This window comes from Zea mays, chromosome 6, assembly GCF_902167145.1.
Source record: "Zea mays cultivar B73 chromosome 6, Zm-B73-REFERENCE-NAM-5.0, whole genome shotgun sequence".
Classification (NCBI taxonomy): domain Eukaryota; kingdom Viridiplantae; phylum Streptophyta; class Magnoliopsida; order Poales; family Poaceae; genus Zea; species Zea mays.
This window is the reverse complement of record NC_050101.1, coordinates 136,632,403-136,656,208: the sequence shown is the minus strand read 5'-3', so window position 1 is coordinate 136,656,208 and position 23,806 is coordinate 136,632,403. Positions and strand designations below refer to the sequence as shown.

Genomic DNA, 23,806 nt, shown 5'->3' with positions numbered 1-23,806 from the left:
CTCTCCTTTTTCATGTTTAGTTCACAAATCAGTTTATCCATGACTTATTTAGTTGTTTAATGAATGGTGCATCTGTTGTATGGAGGGAGAGAGGAAGATAGATTTGGTAACTAAGATTTTTTTTTATTAGTTGCAAAGAATGGTTGGTTTAATTATGTTTCAATTGCCAATTATTGTTCATTTTTGCTCAATTTTAGCTACATTTTGGAACTAGGCTTTCACCACGTGTGTTAGAGATAGGTTTGGGTATTAAGAATTGCTCTCTTGCCAATTTTTGTTTATTTTTCCTCAATTTAGCCACATTTTGGATCTAGAGTTTCACCATGTGTCAGAGATAAAGTAGTTCCTCAATTCTAGCTCAATTTTAGCCATATTTTGGATCTAGGGTTTCACCATGTGAGAGAGAAGAGTATAGCTAGGTTATCTTCTCTATTTCTTCAAATGGGATGCTTAAGATGGTTAGATTTTGTCTATCCTCTCTCCTTTTTCGTGTTTAGTTCTCAAATTAGTTTATCCATGACTTATTTAGTTGTTTAATGAATGGTGCATGTGTTGTATGGAGAGAGAGGAAGTTAGGTGTGGTAATTAAGATTGGTTTTATTAGTTGCAAAGAAAGGTTGGTTTAATTATGTTTGAATTGCCAATTATTGTTCATTTTTGCTCAATTTTAGCTACATTTTGGAACTAGGCTTTCACCATATGTGTTAGAGATAGGTTTGGGTATTAAGAATTGCTCTCTTGCCAAAAAAAATTATTTTTTCCTCAATTTTAGCCACATTTTGGATCTAGAGTTTCACTATGTGTTAGAGATAAAGTAGTTAGGTTGCCTAATCCAACCTCTTGTGACCTTTGTTGTATAAATACCCCTCATCCTTTCCGACAGGAACTGCGTAGCTCGCGCACAGCCCAACTTGCAGTGGAGGGCCAGATTTCATGACATACAAGGGGGGTGTTTTGATCTTTATTTTTTTGAAGAGGGTTGCTAAGAAAGTTTGGTTTATATTTCTTTTGCCATTTTTTGTTTATCCATGATATATTTAGTAGTTAGAAAATGTTGGTTTATGTTTCTCTTGCCAATTTGTGTTCTTGTATTGTGTTTATGTTACTTTTTTATAGGTGATGATGGAGAGACAATCCTGGATGTATAACTTATCAAGGCTAGATCTATCATACATATTCGAGGTACATAGGCTTATTGATACCGCTACGAACCATGCTTGGAGAACAAAGACAAAACACATATATTGTCCATGCATGGACTGCAAAAATGTTGTTGTATTTGATTACACAGAAAAAATCATATATCATCTAGTATGCCGAGGATTTGTGAAGGATTACATAATTTGGACAAAGCATGGAGACGGTAGCTCTTCGCCTTATACAACTAGAAACCCTGAGAACATGACGATATATTTCAGTTCGCTCACGAGACACACCAACCTTATCCACAGAGCGAACATGTAGTGCCAAATGTTACTGATCATGGTTACGCTGGAGGAAATGATCGTGATAGAACTCATGTTCTGCCAAATGTTATGGATGAGGAAGATGCAGAGTTGTTAAAGGCAATATTGTGTTGTCGTATAGATCCATCGATGTTCTTCATGAAAGGTATGGAGTCCCTAAAGAAGGCAGCAGAAGAGCCTTTGTACGACGAGTCTAAGGGTTGTACCAAAGAGTTCACGACACTCCGGTCTGTGTTAAAGCTGTTGATATTAAAAGCTAGTTATGGTTTGTCTGATGTTGGCTTTGATGCTTTCTTGAGCATTATCACAGACATGCTTCCAGAGGAGAACAAAGTACCTGCTAACACGTACTATGCGAAGGAATTAATTAGTCCGCTCACTATGGGTGTGGAGAAGATCCACACGTGTAGAAATTATTGTATCCTTTATCGAGGTGATGATTATAAAGACTTGGAGAGCTACCCAAATTGTGGTGCAAGTAGGTACAAGACGAATAAAGATAATCGAGAGGAAGAGTGTATTGCACTCGTGTCTAAAGGGAAGAAGCGAAATAAAGCCCAAAAGAAGACCTCAAAATCCACGAGCAAAGAAAAATAAGAAGTAGACTATTATGCGCTCAAAATAATTCTTGCTTTGGCGATGTGGTACCTCCCCGTCGTCGATCGATTGAGGTGTTTGTTTGCTAACCCTGAGGATGCCAAAAATATGAACTAGCATGCTTCTGATGAGCACAAAAACGATGGGAAGCTTCGACATCTAGCCGATGGGAAGCGGTCGCAAGATTTCAATGACAACCACCAAGACTTTGTTGATGAACTCAGAAATGTTAGGTTCACAGTGAGTACTGATGGAATGAATCTATTTGCTGAGAAGAGCAGCAAGCATAGCACATGACCGGTGATCCTCACCATCTACAACCTTCCTCCATGATTGATGTAGAAACGAAAGTATATTTTGTTAACCATCCTTATTTTTGGACCTACATAACCTTGAGTTGACATAGATGTATTTTTGGAGCCCTTAATGGAGGATATAAAAATATTGTAGGAAACATGTGTTCAAATGTTGGATGAGTATCGTAAAGATTCATTCATGTTGAGGGCAATTCTTTTTGTTATGATCAACGATTACCCTTCTTTCTTCACATTATCAAGCCAGTTTAAGGGAAAGGTTGGTTCCACAGTATGCATTGATGGAACTGCTTACGTGTCCCTTTCTGCATCTAAGAAGATAATGTACATGAGGCACATACGCTTTTTATTGGAATGACATAGGTATCGCATGCAAAAGATGGATAAGTACTTCGACAATAATGATGAATTGCATTCCACTGCTCCATCGGGTAACAATAAAGGTCAAAGAGTTTTTAAAATAGTCACGAATATCAAATTTGTTTTCAGAAAGAAGACAAAAGACAGAAACAAAAGGAAGGATGCCAAACCAGCTCCGGGGGCTACATTCAATAAGAAGTCTATTTTCTTCGACTATTTGCCTTACTAGAAAGAGTTAGATGTGCGGCACACGATCGATGGTATGCATGTTCAGAAGAACGTGTTTGAAAACATAATTGGCACCTTGCTAGACATAAAGGGCAAAATAAAAAAAGGGCTCAATTCACGCATGGACTTGATAAATTTAGATATAAAAAAGAACTTGATCCTGTTTTTCAAGAAAATGGGAAGTACTATCTCACAGCAGCAAGCTACAATCTCAATGTACATGAGAAACATGCGATGTGTGTTTGGCTCAAGAATTTGAAAGACCCATCCAGATTTTGCTCTAGCATACGGAGTATTGTATCAATGAAAGACCTAACAGTCACCAACTACAACTCACATGATTGTCATGTCATGCTGACTACATTCCTGCCTATTGCCATCAGGGCAATGAATCCTTTGTTCTTAAAGATGGAAATCATACGGTTGTGCTACTTTTTCAACAGGATTCCACAAAAGATAATTGATCGTGATGGGTTGACATCTCTTCAGGAATTCACAGTGGGGACAATATCACAGTTTTAGATGTGTTTTTCTCCATCATTCTTTGATATTATGTTGCACCTTGTGGTGCACTTGGTGCCACAGATGGAGGCACTGGGTCCCATATACTTGCATGAAATGTAGACGTATGAGCGTTTCATGTTAATAATGAATGGCTATGTATCAGCTCGTGCTCGTCCTGAGGCATCAATGATAGAGGGGTACTGTACCGAAGAGGCCATTGAGTCCAGAGGTCCATTCTGCAATAGTATCCTAAAAGATCAGGTTGCAAAATGCAATAAGTTTGCCTCCGTCACGACACGAGGGTAAACTGTATGGAAGTGGGTGGATGAGACATAAATCTTTCATCCCACCGGATTACAATACAGTACTTGAGGCACATCACAACATCATACATCAGCTAGCGATAATGGAGTCATTTATGCAACAACACATCAGTGAGCTTCGCGAGCAAAATCATAGGCATAAGGATGATTGGGTAATGAATCAACACAAGCAGTGGTTCAACACATGACTAATGGTGAAAAACATTCCACATGGAGAAACAATAGAAGAACAAACCATCAAGGAGTTGACATCTAGACCTTCACATCAGGTCACGACATGGCAAACCCATGTCATTAGTGGATTCACATTTCGCATCAAAATTGAGATGATTTAGATTTGTTAGAAGCTGCCATACAAGACTTAAGGAAATAATGATAAAATAAGTCTCGTGCCAATCTTATATTTTATAGTTTACAGTGAAGTTGTAGTTGGTGTATATCTCAGCACCTTATCATCTATCTTATCTTGATTTAGCACCTACTTTAGTAGTTAGAATGTGCTAAAACTTGGTTTATAAGTTTTTAGAATATGCTAAAACTTACTTGGTTTATAAGTTATATGTATCTAACCCTGCCATGTTTTATATGTTGTGGCTTATAAGAAATAAAAGATCTGTTCAAAAAGGTGTCACTAACACGTATAAGGACACCGCTACTCTCCCCTCAGCTGGCTCCCAGCCCACTATACAGTATATACACACATCATCCCACTCCTTATCGCTATATATAGCAGTGTTGTGTGTCCATCTCTCTGCTACATTGCACCGCATCGTCTAAGCTCGCCTGCCCTTTACAGCAGCTTACTACTACAAAGACGACAACACAGCGCGCGCGCGCCAAGCTGAGCTCAGCTCGTCACGACACGCCAGCATGGTGGTGCCTTCCACGACGCCGGTGGTGCGCCAAGAAACGCCACCGCCGTCCCACGACGGCATAGGCATACCGACGGTGGACCTGTCGGCGCCGGGCGGCCGCGGCGCGCTGTCGCGGCAGGTGGCGCGCGCGTGCGCGCAGCACGGCTTCTTCCGGGCCGTGAACCACGGCGTGGCGCCAGGCCCCGCCGCACGGCTGGACGCCGCCGCCAGGACGTTCTTCGCGCTGGCGCCGCACAACAAGCAGCGCGCCGGCCCGCCCAGCCCACTCGGATACGGCTGCCGCAGCATCGGCTTCAACGGCGACGCCGGGGAGCTCGAGTACCTGCTGCTCCACGCCAACCCGGCCGCCGTCGCGCACAGGGCCAGATCCATCGACACTGATGACCCCTCGCGCTTCAGGTATAACAAATACACGGCTACTATACGTACTCTCACTACTCTCGTATGCAGTACACTACCACTTGACTATATATGTATCCATGCATGTGTACATCTTTGTGCAAAAATCACACATGTATTTAAATTGATGCATGCTGTACTTCTAGCTAATAAGATTTTAGCGACAAGCATATATATACACCCGTGAAATGATTGCTGGCTAGTTAATGCGAAACCAATAAACCATGCACATTGTGTTGTTCTATTGCATTGTACCTAAAGTTTTCATCAGTATTATGTTGTTATTCCAACTTCGTAATAAAAAACAAGTATGCTACTGTTGGGGTGTGTTTGGCACGGGATTCCAGCTTCAACATGGAGCTACGGTGTGTATAATGTAAATTTAAACGGTTTTGAAAAAATAATCTAAATACAAAATAAAATGACTTATTTAAATATCTCTAAAAGTTTGCAACTTCAACTTCACGATTTTCTGAAGCTTTTAATGGCATGCTTCATCAACTTCACCAAATTTGTGAAGCTGAAACAGTCCCAAACAAGACCTATATATCTGTCGTCGCACACTCGAACGGTCTTGGTAAATTATGAGGTTTAATTAAACGGTATTTTAAAGTGGTGCCTTTATTTGTGTTGGTTTGTTCATTTTTAAGCTTAGCCGTGTTTTTTTTTTGCTTTGTTTTGTCTTTCCGTTGCTGAAAAGTTGAAGGACGAAACTAATCAAAATTCATGACTAAAGGTAAAAATGAGGAAATAGAGATTTTGGCGAAAGGAACCAATAAAGGTTTTGTGAGGTGTGTTAGTGTTGATGGCTACCTGCAGGTGTCAAGCTCCTCGGCACTGTGCCTGCAGTGCTCCTTAATTAACCAACAGCCTATGCTGATGATAGTGTGATAGATGATGTGGTTTGCATATCATAGTCCTACACCTGTCGGAATGTCTCCCGCTTGATGCTAAGCTCTCAGCAGCTAGCAGATGAGTAGGTTTATTTTTGCAAGGTTCTCCTAGCTTTTGTGTGTATGGAAGGTGATGCAAGCATTTGATATATACTAACCTTTTGCTGAATATTATAGTTAAGGACTTAAGGTCGACATGATGTGTACATGCATGCATGTTTGGTATAGTTTTGTTAATTCGTCCTTCTCATTTTAAAAGAGCACTTGGGGTGTCAATGTGTCATGTATGCACTCCTCTGGAATTTCCAACTGAGGCTGCTCCCCTTCTTGTTGCTTATCTCTAATTTTGGCTGTCCTGTACCAATTTCTGATATATATCCACATAATGTTAAAAAGGATTGCAAAAAATGTAGATTTTGTGAGGTGTTCCTTGAATTTTTTTAGTATATACAGATTTAATTAAGTCCAACATGAAGCATATAGTGTTGGACTTTCTAAGAAGGCATCCTTTGATAATTGATAGTGCGATTTTTTCCCTGACAGAAAAGAGAGTAAAGTTCGACAGCAATGTGGCCATTTGAAATCCAAACACATATTAATCTGAACAGTATAATGGATAAAAAAAGATAGTTTATTCAAGATTCTTACTCATAATTTTTCAACTTTACTAGTTTTTCTAGTAATTAATATGCTAGCTTTTATCCATGACTATGATAGCTTTAGGGGGATGTTCCTGTACAGTTCGTGGTAGAATTAGTACCCTTTGCTGTCATAGTCAGGAAGGCCCCCCATCAAATAAATTGCGCAAATGCATAACTACATGGTTTTCAAGACAATAATTATCGCAATAATGGCACAATTGATGCCACAATATGCAGGGCAATGATATGTTAGTTCCAACAATTCAAGAGCATACATGGTAGTAGCTAGTTTCTAAAGCAAAAGAAAAGGCACAAACTGATGGGACATAAGAAACTTGACAGCTCCGCAGAATGGTCTTGGACGATTTTCTGATGAAAGTTTGGTATAATTGCCTTGCCAAAAGAACATTCGAAAGGCTTGCAATCGGCTGCTATCATTTTGCATTGAAAAATGGCTTAAACATTTTGCTTGTGATAGGGAAGCCCTTGTCCATGCATGCTGGGAAAAACATTGAAATGCCTAACAGTTCTTTTTTTTGTGACCGAGTAAATTCTTAATAACAATTGACTGAACATAACAGATGAGATATCTTTAACACACCACACAGGCCACAGGCATGCAGTGGCCTAATTCAATAGAGTTGGCTGAGAGCAAATAAAATGAAAGGGACAAGAAAACCCTCCTCTCTCGCTCTAAGGTAGTTAGAAGACCATCTCGGTGTCAGGTCCCTCTCCAACAAACTATATATGTGTATTTTGCATGTCAATCAGTCTCACATATCTGCGGTGCAGTGGTCTTCAATTAATGGCCGTACCCAACCACCAATTGATGCGGCTAGCAACAGAACCCATGGCTATTGGATAGCTCTTACAGCTTTTTTTCAGCCAAGTACACTAAGTTCCATACAGAAAACGATGTTTTTAGATGGCCACACAGGATGTACATCACATACATGAACTTCGAAATGAACTCCCTTTGTTCTCTGTCAACTAGTCATGAATCATTAATATATTGCCAGTGTTCCAATACTCATAATGTAGCACCAAACTAATTAAGAAGTAGGAGGTTGTTCATTGCCTTGATCACATTAATATAATTGTAAAATGCTTGGCAACAAGAACAAAAACAGAAATGGCATCAGAATCTTTGCAGTAGCCATTTTGCCATGGAACACACACACACACACAGGTATAGGTAACAGCAAGTAGGGTCCACAGAAGTACAAAAGCTTGATAGGAAATAAAATGCTCCCCAGGGCCCCCTAAAGAGCATATCCATGCTATCCATATAAAGCCAAGCAATTGAAAAGGAGGCACACATGCAACGGGTCCTCTTTATGGCAAGATGAATGAGATGTCCCGGAGGAGGGAGGTGGGAGTGGCAGCAGGGGCAGTGATGAGTGATTCCAAACACTGATGGGTCTATCCATGGAGCAGTGGAAAGAGCATGCCCAATCCTGTCGAGAGAAACCCATTTGCCCGCTGGAAAATCGGTGACACCAAGCTATCCATGCATGCATCACAAGAACCTATAGCATGTGACTGGATTCTGCTTCTGCTGCATAGCCCAGCAGATGCATCAAGCAGCTACCGTCTTTTCAATGCTGCAGCTTTTGAGTTATGCTGCATATTCATATATACGTCAATCAGTCAAAACCTTCTCATCTTTCTTCTGTCTCCTTTTTTTCTCTGTCATGGGCTCATGGCACACATCCAACTGGTCTTCGTGATAAATCCATTCTTTTGATCCAATTGGTCTTCTCACATGCTGATGCTTTTTTTTTTTTCCTTCACTGTTGCTGCAGCAATGTGGTGAACGAGTATGTGGGAGCGATGAGGCAGCTCGCATGTGAGATCCTGGACCTGCTCGGAGAGGGGCTAGGGCTCAAGGACCCCAGATCCTTCAGCAGGCTCATCGCTGACACAGACAGCGACTCACTCCTGCGGATAAACCACTACCCTCCACCATGCGCCATTCACAAGCTTGACCACGACAGTCAGTGCAGGATGAAGAACAGTTTCAGGATCGTGGCAGGCAATGGCGCGAACCAGTCGGCAGGTGCACGGATCGGATTCGGGGAGCACTCAGACCCGCAGATCCTTAGCTTGCTCCGATCAAACGATGTTGACGGCCTTCAGGTGCTTCTGAACAGCGACGGCAGAGAGGTGTGGGTTCAGGTGCCAGCCGATCCATCAGCGTTCTTTGTCAATGTTGGTGATCTCCTCCAGGTAAAATAAACAGGCACTGCGGCTAGTAGATTAGGTAAATGAGAATTGCTTCTATATATGAGCTACCAACGACTGTGTCTTCTAAACAGACAACCAGGTTAATTAGCAATTGCTCCTTTTTTTGTGAAAAGATGGGTCAGCACTGATGTTTTTTGGACAGCATATGCACCAAGTACATCGTACCAACTGACAAGGATTTCTGTTTTTGTCTTGTTAGTTGTTACCACATCTGAATCTAACAACATTAATCCATTCCATGGTGCAACAATATAATGTAATATCATGTCTCTTTTCCTTTTTCTTGTATGTATGTTCCCAGGCCTTCACAAATGGGAAGGTGATAAGCGTCCGGCACAGGGTAATTGCAAGCTCGAGCAGGGCGAGGCTGTCAACGATCTACTTCGCTGCGCCGCCACTGCATGCACGAATTTTGGCCCTCCCAGAGACAGTCACAGCCAACTCACCCAGGCAGTACCGGCCCTTCACCTGGGCCGAGTACAAGAAGACAATGTACTCCCTCCGCCTCAGCCACAGCCGCCTCAACCTCTTCCACATCGGCCATGATGACCACGGCAAAGGAGAACAAGAATAGGGAGAAAGTGGCTGAACTGCAGGCAGAGAGTTTATGTTGGAGGCTTAGGTAGGTAGAATTGTCCCCAAAATTTTGGCTCTCTGGCCTCCACAGCCAGATAATGTCTAGCAGTATGCTGGTTCTGCCAAGTGCCAATGGGTAATAGTATTTAGCATTGTACACAAGTCCTTGTTGTATGGAACTGATGTACTATTGCCTGTTTTAGCAGTTTGTTGTCTCCACCTAACTTTTATTTACTCTCCCCCCCCCCTTTCTAGAGTTGCCTTTGCTTAAAGAAACCTCTTCCTTGCACAAAAGTGAGACCTAACAAGGACTCCCTGCTGACAATTTTGATACATCATCCATTTTTATGGAATCTAAAATTGAAGCCTAAAAGGACTTCAAATGTCACATATACTATAAAAATAGGTCAAGGAAGTGATAGAATGTTCAATTAATTAATTCTGCAAACCCATCACATCACAAAACAATTCCCCACTGTTTATCACCTTCACTGCTAGTTCAGAAACTCAAATTCCCTTGGGATCAATGTCTTTTTCTAGGGTGAGCGATTAATGGGATATCATTTAAGTAAGATATTTAGTTTTTTAGCTCTCCTTACTTCCAAACTAGTCCTCATAATGCAAATATTGTATCATTATATCTATGTGAATAATAAGTATATTTTCTCTCAAATATGCAGGAGAGTTATGTGTCATTATATTAATAAGAAAAGAAAAACTAATCGACTCTATAACAAAATCGACTCACTCATGCCTCACAATTTGCCGAGAAATACACACGCCCATAAACAACCCGACCCACAACCTAGGGCCAGCCTCCAACTAGCTCAATCTTAGCATTATTTAACTAAATGGACATAACAAGATATTTATTCACTATCAAGGCAAAATACCAAGTGTGGATTCAACAAAAGAATAAGTTAATGCTTGGAGGTTAATGGTAAAGGGGTCATATATTGCAGAACATCTTGAAATAGGGTTTGTGGTGATCCATTTACAAAAGCAACGATCTATTTCAATGATATTTCAAACCAAGTTGGTTTTACTTTTGCCAACTATCCATATTAAATGATGAGAGAGCAAAAAAGCATGATCTGCGCAAATCAATGTATTGGCCCCTCTCATGTATAGTCACACACCTACAGTATTTGACACTATTATACAATGTGAATCTCATGATTGACAATCAATACCTTACATTGTATGTGATGGCAAGAAAAGGCGGAGACACAATAATATTATCTAAGGATGTCGATTTTAGCATCATGGCTTCTTTCCAAAAAAAACTAGATAGACAAATTAGGTGTATGGAGTGAGTATGCATCAACTATTCTTTTGGGAGGTACTAGGCAGCCCTCGAGCAGCTCAAGGTCGTATTTGGAAGGGATAAAGGCGGCCCCGTGTTTGTTACTATAGCATATTGGTTGTTAGAAAATAAACTTGTGCCCTGTCTGTTTTCATATTTTCATTAATTAGTTTTTGCTTCATTCAGTTAGACGTCAAACAGTTGTTGCTAGCCATGCATGCTAGGAATTACCTCAACGTGAGTGAGTCGATGGGGGTGTAGTCAACATCGTGTGGGTCGTGGGGATAGACGCGATCGGGAAGCTAGGCGTGTGGTGCATTTCGATATATTTTGTTTCAGTTTTCATATATGAACAATCAGAGAAAATGCAGCAAATGTTACGCTGTCCAAAACTGTGTGTGTGCTCAGAACATGTTGTGTTTTCGTGCCTCGCTCTGGGTAGCTCGTCGCTAGTGCACATCGCTAGGACCTTGAGCTAACAATTGGTATCAGAGCTCAGGCTAGGCTCGCGAGACAATTTCAACGCATTCGAGTCATCCGTCGTGGGGCTCCCATTCGTGCTCATTGAGCCCTCGACACCGAGGGAGATCTCCGTCACATAGGTCATGTCGTTGGGATCACGACAATCGTGGGGTCATGGTGGAGCACATCATTGAGCAAATGACGGTAGTGGGAGGACCAACTTCTCGGTCCTCACCAATTCCAATTACAATGATTGGGCAGTCTTGATGAAGACGAAACTAGAGGTAAGGTGTTTCTAGGCAAAGATCGAACTACACGACATCGAGGAGCACGTGGATAGTATGACATTGGATGCAATTTGCAGTGTTGTGCCACCCAAGATGATGTCCACCACCTAGTCCAAGGCTTCGGCGTGGGTAGCATGGGAGTCTGTGAAGATGATGCACATTGACAACGAGCGCATCAGGAAATCCACGACGCATAAGCTGAGACATGAGTATGAGATACTCATGTTCCGCGATGGTGAAACCATTGAGGACTTCTCCATGTGCCTCACTGGCCTCATCAACCGATTGGTGACTCCTGGCGATCCCGAACCCAACTCAAAGGTAGTCCTCAAGTACTTTAGAATCGCCAGATCTAGGTATAAGTAGCTTATGCTCTCAATCAAGACTTTGCTTGATCCGACCACCCTCACTGTGGAAGATATCACTGGTGATTTAAGGCTACCGAGGATGATGAGCCCAAGGCATCTTCTTAGTCGATCACAAATGGGAAAAAGTTGTATTATTCCGACAATTGTTGGAAGCAACGCAACAAGAAGAGAGAGCAGGAGGGCCACCGTGGCAGCGCCGCACGGTCGTGGCAAGGGCGCGGAAGAATGGGCCAAGGACATGGTGGTTGATAGTCGCCTAGAGGGGGGTGAATAGGCGAAACCTGAATTTTACAAACTTAAGCACACACTAAAGCCGGGGGTTAGCGTTAGAATTAAACTCAAGTCCAAAGAGAGGGGAAAACAAATCAAACAATAATCAAGCCGAGTGAACATGATGATTTGTTTTACCGAGGTTCAGTTCTAAAGAACCTAGTCCCCGTTGAGGAGGTCACAAAGACCGGGTCTATTTCAACCCTTTCCATCTCTCAAACGGTTACTTAGACCGAGTGAGCCTTTCCCTTAATCACACGGGTCACTAAGACCCCGCAAGGACCACCACACTCTTTGGTGTCTCTTGCTTTGCTTACAAGCACTTAGAAAAGAAGTGAGGAAGGAAGAAAGGCAATCCAAGCAACAAGAGTGCAAATGAACACGAACACACTCTCTCTCAAGTTACTGAGTGGTTGAGATGAATTTGAGACTTGAAGAGGGTTTGATCTTTGGAAATGTGTCTTGGAGTGAATGTTCTAGCTCTTGTATTGAATGTGATCTTCTAAAAACATGGATACCAAAGGATGTGGTGGTTGGGGTATTTATAGCCCCCAACCACTTTGTAGCCGTTGGCAAAGGCTGCTGGTGATGGGCGCACCGGACAGTCTGGTGCGCCACCGGACAGCCACTGTGCACTGTCTAGTGCGCGCCACGTCAGCGCAACCGTTAGGATTCTGAGCAGTTGACCGTTGGAGCGCCTTATCTTCTAGCTGCACCGTACAGTCCGGTGCCCTCTGACTTCTGCGCTTCTGACTCTATCGTGGCACTGTTGCGCACTGTAGCACTTTGCAGAGTCAACCGTTGGCGCAGGGAGCCGTTGCTCCGCTGGCTCACCGGACAGTCCGATGAATTATAGCGGACGCTGTCATGGAATTCCTGAGAGTGGCTGGTTCCGAGTTGTATGGCCATGGTGCACCGGACAGTCCGGTGCGCCATTTTTCAGCACACTCAAGTTCTTTGCTCCATCCCTAACTGGATTTCTTGCTTGGTTTGTGTTGAACCTTATGCACCTGTAATACATGAATTCTAGACAAACTAGTTACTCCATATGTTTGCGTTGGTCATCAACCACCAAAATTAATTAGAGGAAATGGTTAACCCAATTTCCCTTTCAATCTATCCCTTTTTGGTGATTGATGCCAACACAAATCAAGGCAAATATAAAGTGCAGAATTGTAACTAGCTTGCATTTACGATGAATGTGCATAGGTTACTTGGAGTTAAACCAATTGAAAGATTTTAAACATATGAATAAGAGTGAATGGTTTGGCTTTCTTTTATTTGACATTTTGGACCACATTTGCACCACTTATTTGTTTTTGTAAATCTTTTGAAAAATCTTTTGAACTTCAAAATTTTCAAATAGTCAAAGGTATAATAATATGATTGCAAGAAGCATTTTTAGGATTTGAAATTCCTCCCCCTATTTCAAATGCTTTTCCTTTGACTAAATAAAAGCTCCCCCTGAATAAATTATCCCCTTAGCTTTCAAGAGGGTTTTGAAATAGATACTAATTGAAATGTTTGAAGTTCATACAAATTGAATTTTTTGTACTAGCATGAAGTTTTAAAGATACCAATTGGAAAAACAATACCAAATGATATACCAATTGAAAATACACTACACATGCCAATTGAAAATTTATTTTGAGCTTGTCTCAAATACCAATTAAAATAAAAATTTTGTGAAAATTTTGAAATTGGTGGTGCGGTCCTTTTGCTTTGGGCTTAATACTTTCTCCCCCTTTGGCATTAATCACCAAAAACGGAGAACTTGAGAGCCCTTTTGCATTTTCTCCCCCTTTAGGGCTTAATACTTTCTCCCAAATGGTAAAAGAAATATGAATGAAGTATTATACCAATTGAGAGTTTGCGGAGTAACAGCAAGAGTAAATGATACCGTCAGAGTTTGGAGTGGAAGCCTTGTCGTTGTCGAATACTCCATTTCCCTTTCAATCTAAGACTAAGCATAGAAATACACTTGAAGGCACATTAGTCTTAGCTTTGGCACAAGAAGAATAAGAAATATGCAATTGTTCCAAATGAAAGTGTCACACCCAGTTTTGGAAGGTAAATCGAATGCAGACCGTGTACGTGCCAGGATCAGAAATTCACGTACACGGCGATTACATAAATGACTCATCACACAATGCTCGAATTAAATAGCAGAAAGGTACTTTATTACATCAAGATGTCCAAGACATCCACAGAGTCTAATACATAACCATAGTGTTTAACATTAACATCAAAGTGCGGAGTAACGAAACGTAGAAGATAAGCCTACACATGCAGCTGACTGGGGTTGCCACTAAGTAAAATAAAACTCGTCATATTCTTGGAACTCCTCGAAGTCATCCATGTTGCCAGCATCACCTCCTGAGCACTGGGTGCAGTGGGGACAACCTAGGGTGGGGTGGTTTGTAAAGCAAGGGTGAGTACACATCAACGTACTCAGCAAATGTCCCGTTTGGCTAAAGTGGACTAGCTGTATATGGAGTTGAGGTTAAGCAGTTGCTTTTAGTTGGTCAAATATTTATTATTAGTAGTAGAGCCAAGTTTTAGTAATAAACCTAGTTATTACCCAGAAGTACCCCCTCAAAAGAGGAAATACAGAGATCAGATTTTATAACATCATTATTAATCACCATCAATAAAAGTATCTAGAGTTCTTCTAATCAAAGAGGATCTCAAGCCTGCTCTTAACCATGAGCTCGGCTGATATACCAGTTTTTAACACTCTGCAGAGGTTGTACACTTTACCCATAAGTCGTGATCCCTTTATGCCTCGGGTCGATCAAACCCTCAAACACTACCAAGGTGAGTCGGCAAGGTTTCACTATGTAGCCTTTACAAAGACTCCCCTGGTGCATAGCTGATCGTTAGGTTTCGCTAGTCGTACAAACGCAGTACACCTCCCTAAGGTGGGTGACTAACAAAACCAAATCGAATGAACCTCTGCACCCCAACCTTGGTAGAGCGAGCACTACGCCCGGCCCCCATTGACGGCCCTCCGGCAAAGCCAACTACACCCCCAGGTTCATCTAATTAATCAGCTAAGGGCGTCCCATTCCACCCTCATGGTTGCACTGTTATCCCGGGTGGTCACTCCACGAACAGGTCCTTATGGAGAGGTACTCAGGAAAAAGGCCTGAGCCCCTTACAGTATCACAAGTTCATCAACATAATCAGGATAACAGTATCGTATCATAAATGTTCACATCATAATCATTGATTAAAGTTAAGGCAATAGCAAAATGCTAACCATGATAACCCAAAAGGTAGACAAGGATAAGTAAATACAGACTAGTCAATCCTTAGGTTTAATAAAGTAATGCGGGACAGTGAATCATAAGGTATGTAGGACATAATAGGTCAGAGGACACTTGCCTTCACCAGGTTGTTGTTTAGGAAGGTCTCCAACAACACACTCAGGAACTTCGGACTGCTCGTTGTCTAAATAAAGCGAGCATGCATTCAATACATTTGGAAAGTACAAAATAAACAACACACCAAACATATACAAACATAGCAATGCATCTTAAAAACACAAGAGGGAATAATGAGATCAAAGTATGACATGAACTATAACATAAACTAACCTTCTCTAGAAGTAGATTATTATGTCTCTAAGTATTACCCACAAATACATGGCATAGTTCAACTTATTTTATTGTGACCTAGAAATTAGACCAGAGATGAATTCATGTAATACACATTATTAATCTCACAAGATTAAACATGTTTTAATCTCTAGGGTTTCCCTTTTATTTATTTTATTAAATAAGAAAATCTACACCTACATTAGTTCATACTTAATCATAAAAATTAGGATGTGCAGATAGTAAATGAAACTATTTTATTTAGACAGAGAATAATTCTATGAACATTTTGCAATTTGAATCACTAAATTTGGAGTTCATATGCAAAAGTTATGAAATAAACAAGTTTGGGAATTCAAAATATGAAATTAGGTCTAATTTTGTGAATATTTAAAAGTCCAGGGTTAAATCTGCAAGATTACAGGGGCCTGCGCGCGAAAACCAGGGACGACGGGTTGATTTCCCATAAACCGAGGGTCTCTTTAATAAAACTACCGCGCGAAGGGGTATCGGGTGAATCTAACCGTCAGATCTAAAACCAACGGCTGAGATTAGATCTGCGGTCGAGGGCGCGCGCGCGGGCGGGCGAGCACTGACAAGCGGGCCAAGGGCGTCAGTGGCAGAGGGGGAGGGCGCACTGACCGAGCGGGCCCAGCACCAGGGGACTTGGGCACTGACAGGCGGGCCAGAGGCGCAAGGCGCACGTGCGCGAAGTGGTATCCCACGATCTGGGCCGTGCGATCAGGATCGAACGGAGGGGATCAGACCGGGGAGGGATGAACGGCTGCGGGCGGCACTGCTCCTCTCCGTGGCAGTGAGGTCGCTGGAGTTGAGGCAGACGTGAGCTAGGATGGCTCCGGGGTTGCCGGAGTTGGGCAGCGAGGGAGAGAACGCCACGACGAACTCAATAGCGAGGAAGAGGCCATGAATCCACGGGCAGAGAGGGGAGAATGGGGGAGAGAGGGTCTCGGGCAGGCCAGAGTAACTCCGGTGAGGAATCCTGGCCGCCAGAGGGGACAATCGGCTGTGATAGGGCTCGGGCTAGTTTCGGTAGAGGTGGTGGAACACCCTGTGCCAAAGCCTGGGCACTGGACGTGGTCGAGATGGCCGGACACCACGCGAGCACGGCGGACCATCGTGGCCGAGCACCGGCGAGCCAAAATTGGCCGAGCACAGAGCGCAATACGGAAAATTGGGCACGAGGACAGGTGTCTCACCTCGGGGCGGAGCTCGAGGAGGCTTGGCGCAGTCTCCGGCGAGCTGGGTGGTCGGGAACACGGGCGCAAGTCTCCGGCGGCTGCTGGCGGTGTGGGCAGAGCGCGAGAGAGAGTGGAGCTATGCGAAATGAGGCGGGGAAGGAGTGCGGGTGCTGGCGGGGCTCAAAAAGGGAGCTGGGCGCGTGGGCGGGCGACGTGGCCGAGAAATCCGGTGACGTGCGCGAGTGCGCACACGCCGGTCCACGGCAAGCGAGGAGGAGGCGGAACTGATAGGGCAGGCCCACGGCGCAGAGAGAGAAGGGAGGGGCGCTCGGGGCAATAGCTTGGCGACTGGCGATCCGAGCCCACGAGGCAGAGAGAGAAGGAGTGCGCGGGTGAAGAAAACTAGCGCCGACAGGTTGGCCCCACTGGGCAGCGAGCGAGAGAGGGAGGGCGCGCGGGAGGGAGAGCTGCCGCTGATAGGCGGGGTCTGCCTGTCAGGCGGCGCGGGCGCGCGGCCTGGCTGGGCCTGCTGGGCTGCTTTCTCTTTTTCCTTTTCTCTGAATTTTCTAATTCCTTTTCTATTTCTTTTCTCTATGGTTTTCAATTCCAAATTCAAACTAGGTTTCAAATTCAAATAAATTCAAATATGTGCAACACTTCAAAGAATATTTTAAGCTCAGCATGATACAACATGTCATGACCCAAAATGTTTTGGCAAAATAAATAATTAAATCTCCCTAACTTTAGCTAATTCTACTTAAAAGGGAAAAAGAGAGAGAGAGAGAATCTAGAGAGTGATAAAACCTAGGGTGAGAGAGAGAAGAGTAACACATGATTTTTGGTGATCATTAGAAAGAAATTTTATACCCCCAAAATTAGGGTGTTACAGAAAGAGACATGATCAAAGATATATAAAATAGCTATCTGTGCAATGTTTCAATCAAAATTCCTAGAATCTAGTATAATTAGCTCATTCCTAAGTTTGCTAAAGGTTTTCTCATTTGTGGCTTGGTAAAGATATCAGTTAATTGGTTATGGGTGTTTACATAAGCAATCTTGATATCCCTCTTTTGTTGGTGATCTCTCAGAAAGTGATACCGAATATCTATGTGCTTAGTGCGGCTGTGTTCAATGGGATTGTCTGCCATGCGAATTGCACTCTCATTGTCACATAGGAGAGGTACTTTGCTTAATTTGTAGCCATAGTCTCTAAGGGTTTGCCTCATCCAAAGTAATTGTGCACAACAATGTCCTACAGCAATATACTCGGCTTCGGTGGTGGAAAGAGCTACGGAGTTTTGTTTCTTTGATGCCCAAGACACTAGGGATCTCCCCAGAAACTGATAAGTCTCTGATGTGCTCTTTCTATCAATTTTGCACCCTGCATAATCGGCATCTGAATATCCAATCAAGTCAAATGTGGATCCCTTGAGGTACCAAAGCCCAAACTTAGGAGTGTAAACTAAGTATCTCATGATTCTCTTCACGGCTCTAAGGTGAACTTCCTTAGGATTTGCCTGGAACCTTGCACACATGCATATAGAAAGTATAATATCCGGTCGAGATGCACATAAATAGAGTAAAGAACCTATCATCAACTGGTATACCTTTTGATCGATGGATTTACCTCCCATGTCGAGGTCGAGATGCCCCTTGGTTCCCATGGGTGTCTTGATGGGTTTGCCATTCTTCATCCCAAACTTCTTAAGTATGTCTTGAATGTGCTTTGTTTGGCTGATGAAGGTGCCATCTTGGAGTTGTTTGATTTGAAATCCGAGGAAATACTTCAACTCCCCCATCATAGACATCTCGAATTTTGAATCATGATCCTACTAAAATCTTCACAAGTTGACTTGTTAGTAGATCCAAATATAATATCATCAACGTAAATTTGGCATATAAACAAGTCTTTTGCAACAGTTTTAGTGAAAAGAGTAGGATCGACTTTATCGATTATGAAGCCATTAGTGATAAGAAAATCTCGTAGGCATTTATACCATGCTCTTGGGGCTTGCTTGAGCCCATAAAGCGCCTCTGAGTGTTTATAAACATAGTTAGGGTACTCACTATCTTCAAAGCCGAGAGGTTTCTCAACATAGACCTCTTCCTTGATAAGTCTATTGAGGAAGGCACTTTTCACGTCCATTTGGTAAAGCTTAAAGCCATGGTAAGTAGCATAGGCAAGTAATATTTGAATTGACTAAAGCCTAGCTATGGGTGCATAAGTTTCATAAAAGTCCAAACCTTCGACTTGTGAATAACCTTTAGCCACAAGTCGAGCTTTGTTTCTTGTCACCACACCATGCTCATCTTGCTTTTTGTGGAATACCCATTTGGTACCTACAACATTTTGATTAGGACGTGGAACTAAATGCCATACCTCATTCCTTGTGAAATTGTTGAGCTCCTCCTACATTGCCACCACCCAGCCCGGATCTCTTAGTGCATCCTCTATCCTATATGGCTCAATAGAGGAAACAAAAGAGCAATGTTCATAGAAATGAGCAACTCGAGATCTAGTGGTTACCCCCTTATGAATATCACCAAGAATGGAGTTGACGGGGTGATCTCATTGAATTGCTTGGTGGACTCTTGGGTGTGGTGGTCTTTGATCCTTTATTCCTTGATCATCTTCATCCCCCCCTTGATCCATGTCCTCCTCTTGAGGTGGCTCATCCTCTTGATCTTCATCTTCATCATCTTGTGCCTGATCCTCGTCTTGAGTTGGCGGAGATGCTTGCATAGAAGATGATGGTTGATCTTGTGGTTGTGGAGGCTCTTCGGATTCCTTAGGACACACAACCCCAATGGACATGTTCCTTAGCGTGACACACGGAGCCTCTTCATCATCTAGTTCATCAAGATCAACTTACTCCACTTGGGAGCCATTAGTCTCATCAAACACGATGTCACAAGAAACCTCAACTAATCTAGTGGATTTGTTGAAGACTCTATATGCCCTTGTGTTTGAGTCATAACCAAGTAAAAAGCCTTCTACAACTTTAGGAGCAGATTTAGATTTTCTAGCTCTCTTAATAAGAATAAAGCATTTGCTCCCAAAGACTCTAAAATAAGAAACATTGGGCTTTTTACCAGTGAGGAGTTCATACGATGTTTTCTTGAGGATTCAGTGAAGATATAACCGGTTGATGGAGTAGCAGGCGGTGTTAATTGCCTCCGCCCAAAATTATTCCGGTGTCTTGTACTCATCAAGCATGGTTCTTGCCATGTCCAGTAGAGTTCTATTCTTCCTCTCAACTACACCATTTTGTTGAGTTCTGTAGGGAGAAGAGAACTCATGCTTGATACCCTCCTCCTCAAGAAATCCTTCTATTTGTGAATTCTTTAACTCTGTCCCATTGTCGCTTCTAATATTTTTAATTCTCAATCCAAACTCATTTGGAGCCTGTCTCAAGAATCTTTTTAATGTCTCTTGGGTTTGTGATGTTTCCTACAAAAAGAACACCCAAGTGAAGCGAGAATAATCATCCACAATTACTAGACAGTACCTACTCCCGCTGATGCTTATGTAAGCAATCAGGCCGAATAGATCCATGTGGAGTAGCTCGAGTGGCATGTCCATCGTCATGATGTTCTTGTGTGGATGGCGGATTCCAACTTGCTTTCCTGTCTGGCATGCGCTACATATCCTGTCTTTCTCAAAATGAACATTTGTTAGTCCTAAAATGTGTTCTCCCTTTAGAAGCTTATGAAGATTCTTCATCCCAACATGAGCAAGTCGGTGATGCCAGAGCCAGCCCATATTAGTCTTAGCAATTAAGCAAGTGTCTAGTTCAGCTTCGTTATCATTAAAATCAACTAAATATAGCTGACCCTCTAACACTCCCTTAAATGCTATTGAATCATCACTTATTCTAAAGACAGTAACACCTACATCAGTGAATAGACAGTTGTAGCCCATTTTACATAATTGAGAAAGAGAAAGCAAATTATAATCTAAAGAATCTACGAGAAAAACATTGGAAATAGAATGGTCAGTAGATATAGCTATTTTACCCAAACCTTTGACCAAACCTTGATTTCCATCCTCGAATGTAATAGCTCTATGGGGATCTTCATTTTTCTCATAGGAGGAGAACATTCTCTTCTCCCCTATCATGTGGTTTATGCACCCGCTATCGATTATCCAACTTCATCCACTGGATGCATAAACCTACAAAACATGTTTAGGCCTTGTTCTTAGGTACCCAAATGGTCTTGGGTCCTTTCACATTAGAAACAAGCACCTTGTGTACCCAAACACAAGTCTTTGGACTCTTGTGTTTGCCCCCAACATATTTGGCAACTATTTTGCCTGATTTGTTAGTTAAAACATAAGAAGCATAAAAAATCTTAAATGAAATGTTATGCTCATTTAATGCAGTCAGAATTTTCTTTTTAGGCATTTTAACATGAGTGGTATGCCTAGAGCTAGAAGCCTCATTTTTATATATGAATGCATGATGAGTAGTATTGTGAGGTTTCTTAGCATGAATCTTCCCAATTTTGTGTTCGGGATAGTTTGCAGGATATAAAATGTAACCCTCACTATCCCGAACCATGGGAGCCTTGCCCTTTACAAAGTTAGATAATTTCTTATGGACATTAAGCTTGACATTGGATTGGTTCCCATGTTGAAACCCAATGCCATCCTTAATGCAGGGCGTCTCCCATTATAAAGCATACTATGAGAAAATTTAAATTTTTCATTTTCTAGTTCATGCTCGGCAATTTTAGCAGTTAATTTAGCTATGTGATCATTTTGTTGTTTAATCATGGCAAGGTGATCATCCAAAGCTTCAATATTAACATCTCTACATCTAGTACAAATAACAACATGTTCAACAGTAAATGTAGATGGTTTGCAATCATTCAATTCTTTTATCTTAGCATTTAACATGGCATTTTCATTTCTAAGACAGGAAATAGAATCATTGCAAGCAGTCAATTTTTCAATCTTAGAAACTAAATTAACATTCTCAGTTTTAATACTAGAAATTGAACCATTACACATGCTTAGCTCCTTAGACAGATTTTCATTCTTCTCTACTTCTAGAGCACAAGCATTTTTCAACTTAACAATTTTTTGTTTTCTTTAACGAGGAAGTCCTCTTGGCTTTCCAAGGGATCATCCTTCTCGTTAATGGTTTCTATTAATTCATTTAATTTTTTCTTTTGATCCATGCTAAGGTTGGCAAAGAGGGACATTAAATCATCTTCATTATCACTAGAGCTACCCTCATCACTAGATGTTGTATATTTGGGGGTGGCTCTAGAGTGTACCTTCTTCTTCTTGCCGTCCTTAGCCTGGAGACACTTGTGGCAGACGTTGGGGAAGAGGAGGCCTTTGTTGACGACGATGTTGGCGGCATCCTCGTCGGAGGAGGAGCCAGTGGAGCTCTCGTTGGAGTCCCATTCTCGGCATATGTGGGCATCGCCGCCCTTCTTCTTGTAGTATTTCTTCTTCTCTTTCTTCTTCCCCTTCTTGTCTTCATCCCTGTCACTTTCACTAGAAATTGGACATCTAGCAATAAAGTGACCAGACTTACCACACCGATAGCACACCCTCTTAGAGCGGGACTTGTAATCCTTCCCCCTCCTTTGCTTGAGGATTTGGCGGAAGCTCTTGATGATGAGTGTCATCTCCTCGTTGTCGAGCTTGGAGGCATCAATTGGAAGCCTACTTGGTGTAGACTCCTTCTTCTCTTCCGTTGCTTTGAATGCGACGGGTTGCACCTCGGGTGTAGAGGTGGCGTCTTGCTCCAAGTTGACAATATGTTTGGAGTCTTTGATCATAAGTTCAAAGCTCACAAACTTGCCAATAACTTTCTCAGGAGACATTAGCTTGTATCTAGGATCCCCACGTATTAATTGAACTTGAGTAGGATTGCGAAATACGAGGGATCTAAGAATAACCTTGACCATCTCATGGTCATCCCATTTGGTGCTCCCGAGGTTGCGCGCTTGGATCACCATGGTCTTGAGCCGGTTGTACATGGCTTGCGGCTCTTCTCCTTTGTTGAGGACGAATCGACCGAGCTCGCCCTCGATCGTCTCCCGCTTGGTGATCTTTGTCGCCTCATCCCCTTCGTACGTAGTTTTGAGGACATCCCAAATTTCTTTGGCATTCTTTAACCCTCGAACTTTGTTATACTCCACTCAACACAAGGAGGCGAGGAGTATAGACGTGGCTTGGGTGTTAAAGTGCCTAATTTGGGCGGCCTCATCCAAGTCGTAGTCTTTGTCCCCCACCTTTGGTCCTTGCGCTCCAAACTCAACAATATCCCAAATACTTTTGTAGAGTGAGGTTAGATGGTGCCTCATTTTATCACTCCATATACAATAATCTTCACCATCAAAATATGGTGGTTTGCCTAGGGGTACAGAAAGTAATGGAGCGCGCTTTGAAATACGGGGATAGCGTAGGGGCATCTTGAAAGGGAAATGTGCCTTGGGCCATTTCTAAGTATTTTGGTGATTGGATGCCAACACAAGTGTTTAAATGTGAATAAAGTGAAAATCAAGAGCAGAGGTATGTTTCTAAGTCTTAGTACATTGGTTTTGTGTACTAATATATTTGTCTAAGTGTTAGAAACAGGAAGAAGAAGAAAAGAAGAGAGTTGGCTGTGTACAGCCAAGAGGCTGTTTCGGTCTGGGGCACCGGACTGTCCGGTGGTGCACCGGACAGTGTCCGGTGCGCCAGGCTGCCTCGGCCGAAGAGGCCGCTCTCGGGAATTTGCTGACAGCGTACGGCTAAAATTCACCGGACTGTCCGGTGTGCACCGGACTGTCCGGTGAGCCAACGGTCGGCCGGGCCAACGGTCGGCCGCGCGATCTGCGCGGGACACGTGGCCGAGCCAACGGTCGGAAGGGGGCACCGGACTGTCCGGTG

The 23,806-nt window shown here is 42.6% G+C and overlaps 1 protein-coding gene across 1 annotated transcript; it reads left to right on the top strand.

The window, feature by feature from the left end:
• The first annotated feature begins 4,548 nt into the window (after positions 1-4,548).
• Positions 4,549-9,640, top strand: LOC100285694 (gibberellin 2-oxidase). Its single transcript, NM_001158585.2, has 3 exons — positions 4,549-5,066; positions 8,406-8,829; positions 9,149-9,640. Exons 1-3 carry the CDS (start codon positions 4,663-4,665, stop codon positions 9,419-9,421), a joined length of 1,101 nt encoding a protein of 366 aa, NP_001152057.1. The 5' UTR covers positions 4,549-4,662; the 3' UTR covers positions 9,422-9,640.
• The last annotated feature ends 14,166 nt before the right edge of the window (positions 9,641-23,806 follow it).